This window comes from Penaeus vannamei, chromosome 22, assembly GCF_042767895.1.
Source record: "Penaeus vannamei isolate JL-2024 chromosome 22, ASM4276789v1, whole genome shotgun sequence".
NCBI lineage: Eukaryota > Metazoa > Arthropoda > Malacostraca > Decapoda > Penaeidae > Penaeus > Penaeus vannamei.
Window position 1 is genome coordinate 22638325 of NC_091570.1, and position 10000 is coordinate 22648324.

At 39.3% G+C, this 10000-nt stretch overlaps 1 protein-coding gene across 1 annotated transcript in view; it reads left to right on the forward strand.

Moving 5' to 3' along the window:
- Positions 1-10000, forward strand: part of LOC113809458 (serine protease filzig) — a 27125-nt gene that overhangs the window by 12504 nt on the left and 4621 nt on the right. Inside the window, exons 4-10 of the mRNA XM_070136721.1 lie at positions 241-329; positions 710-810; positions 1352-1473; positions 1879-1962; positions 3432-3618; positions 4281-4398; positions 5712-5847. Of these exons, the coding sequence (XP_069992822.1) occupies positions 241-329; positions 710-810; positions 1352-1473; positions 1879-1962; positions 3432-3618; positions 4281-4398; positions 5712-5847 (837 nt within the window). The remainder of the gene's footprint in view (positions 1-240; positions 330-709; positions 811-1351; positions 1474-1878; positions 1963-3431; positions 3619-4280; positions 4399-5711; positions 5848-10000) is intronic.

Genomic DNA, 10000 nt, shown 5'->3' on the forward strand with positions numbered 1-10000 from the left:
TAAATTTCTATATTTCGGTATCACTCCTCTAAGATAGAGTCAGCAGATGAAATGGATTTTATGAATGTATTGTATTATCTTTCTTTCTAAACTGAATAGTATGAAACTCTCGGTAATAGTAATGTAATGATTACATGGAAAATGTTGAATAATCTTGAGGAGATAACAATCAGCAATCATTCTGATGATAACCGACCATAAAAAGTGGTCTACATTCATGTATTCATATTAACAATACAGCGAAATGTGGGGAAGTTTATGACGTACAGAAGGGAGACGTTGTTGTGTTTCGCCTAAATAAAGACGACATTTGCGACGCATTCTTCGAGGTAAGTTGTAGCAGGTGTAGTTGTGGTTGTACTTGCAGCACCAAAGCCTCGCATGCATCTGGATATGAGCACGGGCATTTTATCTTGGGGATAATTGCAGTATGGAGTAAATTGTGCCTAGAGTATGCGTCCCTCAGACTTTTAGTGAAGAGAGTAAGTCCAACTGGGTCTCAAATCAGACAGATTGTAGATTGGTAACATCCTACCAAGACTAACACACGAACATATATATACATACAAATATGTGTGTGTGTGTGTGTGCGTGTGTGTGTGTGTCTATGTACATCATACATTTTTATCCATTAATACATCTATAACCTATTTCGTTGTCCTTTTCTCGAATGCCAGACTCGAGTAACCCTTATCCCCCGTTCACACAGCCAAGCGGAGACACCAAGCTGCAGATGAACTGTAGGAAGTTCTCTCTCTTAAACTGCAAGAAGGAACGTTTTTTGGTCACCGACGAAACTTCTGAGGATGAGTGAGTTGTTACTGATCTGTTCATCGTAAGAATTCGGTTGAACGACTGCGTGTATTTTTCCTTTGATTTATTGCCAACTTGTTCACTTGATTCCTCTCCACTTGACTCAGGGATTGAGTTGATGGACGAATGATCACTTATTGACGATCCATGTGCTTCTCTATCTTGAATTCCCTCTCCCTTTTCCCTTTTTTTAATTCCCTATCCATTCTCCCTTTCTTTATTTCCCTATCCCTTCTCCCTTTCTTTAATTCCCTATCCCTTCTCCCTTTCTTTAATTCCCAATCCATTTTCCCTTTCTTTAATTCCCCCTCCCTTCTCCCTTTCTTTAATTCCCTCTTCGGTCTCCTCGTTTAATTCCCTCTTCTCTCCCTTTCTCTAAATTCCCTCTTCCATCACCACTGATTCCCTCTTCTCTCCATTTCTTTAATTCCCTCTCCCTCTCTTTAAATTCCCTATTCCGCCTCCATTTTTAAAAATTCCTTCTCCCTTTAAAAAATCCTTCTCCCTTTTGTCAGTTCTCCCTTCTTTCCCCCTTCAGGTATTGCGGAAGTAATGGGCCTGCCAAGAGAAAGGAGATGGAGTTTGTGTATGTTTTGCACGAGAATATCAAAGGGAACAATGCTAATTCTCAACTGTGGTGCGCAGTCAAGGCGGTGAGCGGTAAGTTCAACAGAAACGGAGAGAGAGAGAGAGATAGTGAGAGAGTGAGAGTGTGAGAGTATGAGTGAGTGAGTGAAAGAGATAGTGAGTGAAGCTGAGAGAATGAGTGAGAGTGAGAGGGAGGGAGGGGGTTAGAGAGAGAGAGAGAGAGAGAGAGAGAGAGAGAGAGAGAGAGAGAGAGAGAGAGAGAGAGAGAGAGAGAGAGAGAGAGAGAGTGAGAGAGTGTGAGGGAGGGAGGGGGAAATAGATAGATATAGAGAGAAAAAAAGGAATAAATAAATGAATAATCATCAGCATATCATTTTCGCATCTTATCACAAAAAATAGAAAAAAAGAACAAACACTTTGGGAAATATCAATTTCATTTTCCACCAAACCATCCTAAATACCAATTACCTCCAACAGCGAGCAATGGTGGTACTGACAGCGGCGGCGGCGGTGGGGGTGGTGGCAATAGTGACAGCACCCAAGCACCAGGATGCGCAAACGGTGAGAAAATATTACAAAAATGCTTTTAGTTAAGGTATCAGCAGAAATGATTACAAGAATGCCTTCATTTATGAAGGTATCATCAACTGCATTTCATGTAAAAAACGGTGAAAAGTTATTACAAGAATGCTTTTATTTGTGGTATCCAGCAGCACTTCATAAACATTGTGGTTGTCAAACAATTCAGCTTTTACGCCACTTTCGCGTCGTGCCACGTCTCTCTTCCACAAAAAAACAGCAGATTGGATCACATAAAATATTCGAGTATACAACTCCAATAAATGTGATATTTGTTATATTTACGCTCCCTTCTTAGCATAGAAATTTATATCGCGGCAAGTAAGAATTAAAGAAGTGTGATATTTATAATTTTTGTTATTGATCTTTATTATTGTTCTTATCGTCATTACTCTAATTAGTATTATCATAAATTACCATTGTCATTATTGTTATTATCATCCGCATAGCCATAACCATTGTTCTGATCAACATCATTATCATTACCACTGTAATCAGTCTCAATATCATACTATTATAACTCTAATGCTACTAACATATCAAGTATGAAGCGTCATCTTCTTTATTCTCCAGTTAATTTTACTTTTAAAATTGTTACTGGTAGAAGCAACATCAATAATATAAACAATTGAAACACCCACAAAGGTCATCATAAGAACCATGATTCTTATCACCATTACTCGCAACATCATTTCATCACAATTTAATCATCACCGTTGGTAACAATGCTGAATTATCACGTTAATGACGATGTTATTATTATTATTATTATTATTATTATTATTAATTTATTGGTTTATCTTGTCTATATTTATCTATTTTTTTCAGTCGATAGAATTCTAATATTATGATGAAACAAAATGGCGGCGTCTAATACTTAAATTATTAGTTTCACGACTGCTATAATTTACATTTTCATCTAATTACTGTTCTCAATGTTAGTATTAGCATTCTCGTTAGTAACAGTAGTAATGTGATCGCAATTGCCATCCTTTTTTTAGTCCTCAACGCCAACTATTATCGTTATTATTTCTATTATTGGCCGTATCACTGTAATAAATATCAATATTGCTTTTATTAACACACTATGTTGAAAATCATCATTTGATAACCGTTGCCGTATGCATTAGGATCACTTCTAACCTTATCATGTTCATTTTTTTTATCATTTATTATTACTTTCTTATCATGCTCACTGTCATTATCCTTATCAGCCATCATGTCCACTTTCGATTTATTTCACCTATTTTAGACGCGTACTGACATTACCCTCATCAGCTATCATCACTCGATTGATTTTTTTTTCTTTTTTTAGCCACTTATTTATTCTTTATTCTTATTATCCTCTGTCATTATCTTTTCTTTTGCCATTATCCATTTTATTTCTTTTTTTAAATTTTAGCATTCCCACTGCCATTATCCTTGCCATCCTTATCCTCTGCCACCCTCAGTGTGCGGCGCCGCCCCTGACGACGCGGGCGCAACCCGAATCGTGGGCGGCGAGGAGGCGAGTGAGGGCGAGTACCCTTGGATGGCGCTGCTGGAGATCTCGACGGACTTCGGCGATTTCTTATGCGGGGGAGCCATCGTCACGACCAGACACGTCCTCACAGCCAGCCACTGCGTCGATTACAAGGGGTCTGGGTCTGTGGGAGGGGGTGGGGTGTGTGTGTGTGGGTATGGGTATGGGTGTGTGTGGGAGGGTGTGGGTGTGGGTGTGTGGGTGGGTGTGGGTGTATGTGTGTGTGGCTAGGTGGATGGGGGTGGGGGGTGGGGGGTTGTGTGTGTGTGTGGGTGTGAGTGTGGATGTGTATGTGCGTGCGTGGCTGGGTGGATGGGTGTGTGTGTGTGTGAGTGTGTGCGTGGGTGTGTGTGTGTGTGTGTGTGTGTGTGTGTGTGTGTGTGTGTGTGTGTGTGTGTGTGTGTATGCGTGCGTGTGTGTGTTTTCAAGGGGAAGGGGAACCATCATAAAATATTTTCGTTTCCGGTTTCCTACTTCTCTCATTTCGTCAAAAATTCTTCTCTTTCGTTTCTCTGTTCCATTCCTATTCGAGGCAGCCTTACAGAGAAATAATGAAAAGAACATGAAAATACAGATAGATAAGATAATACATCGAAAATGACCTCAAAATTATTACAATCAAAATAGACGCAACGGAAACATTAAGCTTGAGATCGACAAAACGACCATCAATAGCAATGTAGACAAGAGAAAAGGACAAAGAAAGAGACACAACAAAGAGAACATTCAGACAGACACAGACAGAGTAGAGTGTAAACCTTCCTTCGAACTCTCCCAGTGTGCAGGTAACGGTCACGGCCGGGGAGTACAACGTCGATTCCAACAGGGAAACGGAGACCCAGGTCATCAAAGCCAAACGGGTCACCATGCATCCAAAATATAACTCTTCCACACAGGTAGGCTTCGTGTGTGTGTGTGTGTGTGTGTGTGTGTGTGTGTGTGTGTGTGTGTGTGTGTGTGTGTGTGTGTGTGTGTGTGTGTGTGTGTGTGTGTGTGTGTGTGTGTGTGTGTGAGTGTGTGTGGGTGTGTGTGTGTGTGTGTGTGTGTGTTTGTGTGGGCCGGTGTGTGTGTGTGTGTGTGTGTGTGTGTGTGTGTGTGTGTGTGTGTGTGTGTGTGTGTGTGTAGCGAAGGGAGCACATATCCTAAAATGTGATGGAAAATTTTATATACTATTGTATAACATCAATTTCAAGGGAGTAACTCAATTGGCTAGGACAGAAATATGCAGCATCTGTGTCAAATTCTGTAAATTGTTCAGGCAAAATTTTAACGTTGTATGCCGCGAATCAGATGATCGATGTGAACACATGGAAGTGATGTGAAATATATATTTAATAAATTTCATATGATAGCGATAATAATAATAATAAAAAGTGAATGACAACAATGGAGTGAAATTGATATTATAAAATGGTGAATTTTATCTTTAACATGACACGAGGCATTTTGCAGAAAAAAAAATAATGCCTTTATAGAACATCAGTTATGTCAGAACATACAAAAAATTATTTTTATCGACCCTAAATGTGTGAGTGTGTAGTTATACATCCAACCATTTTCAGTTACACTTGCAGATGTTTATGAGCTTCCACTATTCTACTTATATAGGTTTATCTTCCTAACAGTATTAATATCAATAAATCTGAAACGGGAAAGAAAAAAGTTTTGAAAAGACATTACTCTCTACTTGCATGTCCAACTGTGGATTCTTTTATCTATTTTTTACGACCTTCTTGAGACAGAAAAAATCCCCGTGACCCTCATTTGGGGTTCGGAACCACCGTCCAAAAGTGTGATTTACCTGAACACTTGATGGACTTCAGTTGATCTGTGCAAAGGCGTCAAGTCCTTTGGGAAAATGTACCCGGAGTTGCTTGCTTGAAAAAGTAAATCAGCATCTGTCAAATGTCAAGTAGTTGGTTCATTTTTCATAATGTGTGCAGACACTATATAGTAGAAAGATTATTCATATAAGCCTCCCAACAGATATTTGATGTTACCTTTAATTTTACACCTATACTCCATCCTCGTCTTTCGCTAAGAGATGGTACGTTATAAATAATTGTATTAATAATACGATTTCCATACCAACGGTAATAGTCACATATATTTCATTGGATTCCTCCCTCAATATATAGTTACGTAAATGAGCTCGCCAATAAACAACAAGCTTCTCCACTAATGCTAACAGGCACCCAAACCTCCACAGGAGAACGACATCGCTCTAATAACGCTCAAAAAGGCTCTGGTGTGGAAGGACAACATCGGACCCATCTGCCTGCCTCCCGACGCGGACTTCGAGGGGCGCTCGGCGGTCGTCACGGGCTGGGGGACGCTGAAATACCGTGAGTCTTTGCACACTTTTCTTCTTCTCTTCCTCACATAGGCGGAAGATGGTTGTGTTTTTATTAGTTTTTAGCATTCCACTATTTGTTTTTTTTTCTACGCTGTTGATGGAAATATCTTTATTCAATTTCCTGCATGAGTTCTAATCCTTGCATGGGTAAAGACAGTGGAATTAGACTATTTCTCATATTTTCTATCCCTCCCTTTCTTCTCAGCCCTAATGGTTAATGGCACGAAAATGAAAAGTATGAAAAAAGGAAAAGATAGAGGATATAAAGTATAGAAAAAAGATACACACACTGGTCACTTTCATTTAGGTAATAAGCGTGAGAAAGAACTAAGAAAAACGGTGAATGGGTTAATTAAGGCTACCCAGTATTACGGAAGCCATTCACGTAAATATATTGTAAGCTTAACGGATTCTATTACATACATTTGTGAGCTACTCGTTTGTTTGTACTCCCGATCAAAGCTGCGATCCTAATGCACTGCCGTAGTCCACGTGGTCGCTTGATGCCCAAGGGAACGCCAATCTTAAATACAGCATTAAAGTGTACGGATTTTTGACACACCTTAACATCATACTCTACGATGAAGTTGTTCTGATTTGACAGGATAACATTCACCCCCCCCCCCATACCACCCTCTTTGCTGTGCATTCGCCCCAAACCAGTCTCATCACATCAAACCGTTCCGCAACACAATAGATAAATGAGGCCTTGTATTTCGATATAACAACTTTATACTCAAACTGGAATTCATATGTACTTTATTATGCCGTCCCTTGCAAAATTCCAATAAAAACAGATGATTACTACCGTTTCTAACACGTCATTGCCGTCATAATACAGGTGATTACTACCATTTCTAACACGTCATCGCTGTTATCGTCGCTGCCGTCGTAAAAAAAACTCGACTTAACACCATGCCATTACTGTGCTATAAAAAAGCGCCATTGGCAACCTGATGACATGCCTTTTATTTCAGCCACCTTTCAGCTGGTACAATGACAGACACAGATCATGGTTACTAACATAATCGATGATGGTGAAGATAATGATAATGATGATAGGGATGAGGCTATGATGATTAAAGAAGATAAATACGTTTATGCAATAGGTATACAACACATACACATATATATACACATTTTTTTGTATATTGATAACCATTAAGATGATATTCTTAAATAGAAATATGTAAACTTTTCCCACTCCTTAGAACTATATAGGAAACACCAAAACACACTGACAGTCGCGGTACATTTATTAACATTTCCGTAAATAACCTTTAACTAATGTATAGTATTAGGTCCAACAGTTCTTAATGATAGTTAATGAACAGATCCATAGATATTCTTAATACTGAAACCTTTAAACATTACACCTAATCATGCACTGTTCTTTTTAGAAATGCACAGAAACATGTGATTGCCTCAGTCAGTGCTAATGTTACATCTAATCATCAGCTGTTTTCCATATTATTTGGCTGAATAAAAGGTATAATTCACCATAATTCACTCCTTACTGTTAACCAACACTAATCGTGCTTTATACCAAACATCGGGAATATTGGAATATCATATACAGACTTTGAATACTTGCAGTATATTAGATATATTACTGCCGGTGCTAGTATGTGGAGAACACTTGTGCATATATAATAGTGACATACAGACCCAGATTCCATTACATCTCGTTCACCAGTCACATCGCTTAACATGAACCATTTACAGCATCGATGCCCGTTAGTCGAAGGAAGTATAGAGATGGATGGGGGAGGATAAAGGAGGAGAAGGGTAAATCATAATAACGAGTGCAGAGAAGAGGCTAGAAGACAGGAGTTTAATGGTTCCATAGACTTTGAACTACGTGAGGGACGGGGGCTCTGCAAGGAATAGTCCACTGGTGAACGAAAGTCCGTTAATGAACTGAAGCTTCGAGTCTGCCTTGCCCTATACAAAAGAGTGTGGTATTAAGCGGATGCTCGTTTTTGACCGCGACTGTGCATTAAGGTGATACAATAGGATGTACGAAAGACGTGTTGTTCTAACGAGCAAGAAACAGGGGCGCCATTTGGGCGGGTGGGTGTCAGTTGCCCCCCTCCCCTATGGGCCACATTTTCTTTTTACTTTCTAAACTAAATTGCACATTAATAGGTCCGATTACAGCATACTTGTTGGGATGTCCGTGGATGCCATGGTGATGGGTAAACAGGCAGAGCATGTGAGGCTTATGGGGAAGGCTAGATCTGTAGCAACTCGAGGCGTCATGGCGCCTGTTTATTTTGATGACCAGGCCGGGCTATTTTTTAGAATAGCACATGATCATGTTTACATTTTGTACAACATCCAACAGTGTTAGTTTCAATGGCTTTTCAGGTGTTTTTGACTTCATAAAGTCTTTTGCCCTGATATCCTACACATTAAATCAAATACCTTTCATTCATTCAATGAGTGCATGGAGGTATTAATGAAACTAGGTTTATTTCATTCCTTCAAGCTGAGTAAAAAATACAGGCCTTTGGCTTGACACCCACTGCGAGCAATTCCACTTGAGAATTATTCATGCATACACATAATCGCCCACTCTTCTCATCCACAGGGCTATTTCGATGATCAGTAAAAATGTAACCATTAAAATTATTTTTCATTCTTTTTGAAAATTGAAAAGACCAAAACGATCATCAGGCTGTCTGCTTCTATACTGAGCCATTTTTCCTAGGGTACATGCTTCATAGACTTCAATTTTCCTATTAGAAATGTGCATTCCATCTGCTACACATTCTAACTTCATGACATCTATTATGTTGCAATGCCCTAGAAATTTATGCCATTCATTTGTAGTATGATTCACACTTTTTATTTCTTTGAATGCATTTGCACTTTTTCCCCCTACACTATTTAAGGAGGACAATTTTCCTTCCTTTTTAACGTTAAATACTGTACCATCTAGGACTTTACGCTTTGCATACTCAGGACCAAAAGTTACACTTACACCTTGCTGTGTTGCTGCTTGCACTGACATATTATTTTGTTTGTATGAAGGTACATAAAATGCATCTTTCAATGTTATCTTACATAATCTACCCTTATCTTGTAGTTTGACACGTGCATCACCTTTACCTTGCACTACACCAGTGCCTCTACTTCCAACAGCTAATTCTATTGCATGATTCTTTGGATTAAAATCGTCATGAAGCCTAAAAAAATCTTTTTCTGCTATAATGTGTGACGTTGCACCACAGTCGACAAGTAAACACTTCCTTATATTCGGGGATCACACTTATAGATGCTTTCTTGGCTGCGTCCGGATAGCTTGAGGAATTTTCTCTTGTAATCTTTCCTTTTGCTACGGCAGTGTCCTGTAATAGTTTGGTTTTCTACAAATCTTCTGCTGCTTCTTTCTTGTGGTTTCTTGCTTCTGCAATCATAAGACATGTCCTGGTTTACCACATGAGTAGCACATCATTGGATTTTTATGCTTGGCCTACATTTTTATTATACTTTCACCTCTATCTTGAGTTGTGCATAACTTCTCAGACTCTTCAAATGCACGTAATTCCTTCTTGTACTGGGGAAATGTCAGTGTATTCTGACCTATTTCTTGAGGTAGTCCCTTCAAAATCATTGCTATTAGCAGACTATCACTTATTTTCTCACCTGTTGCCTTGAGTGAAGTTGCTGCTTCTCTGCTTTCACTGTCTCATCTTCAGCCATCTTCAGTGATGTCAGCTGTGTATAAATAAGCTTCGCTTTTCATCCTCATCGGGCTGGTCAGTGGTTATAACCACGTGTAGTTTTCTTGTTATCAAATAACCACAAAATTACTTTTCCATCAATTCATACCTTTCTTCATCACCGTTAAAGCATAGGCAGGATCTGGGCCAATAACCTGTTGGGATGCCCGCGGATGTCATGGTGTTGGGTAAGCAGGCAGAGCATGTGAAGATAAAATAAAATTCGTAACTCCGTACTGGGTTTATTGTTGGGAAGGCTAGATCAGTAGCAACTCGAGGAGGTTTCGTCAGCTTATATCCAACAGTGTTAGTTTCAATGGCTTTTCAGGCGTTTTTGACTTCATAGTCTTGCTGGCCTGGTATCCTACACATTAAATAAAATACCTTTCATTCATTCAATGAGTGCATGGAGGT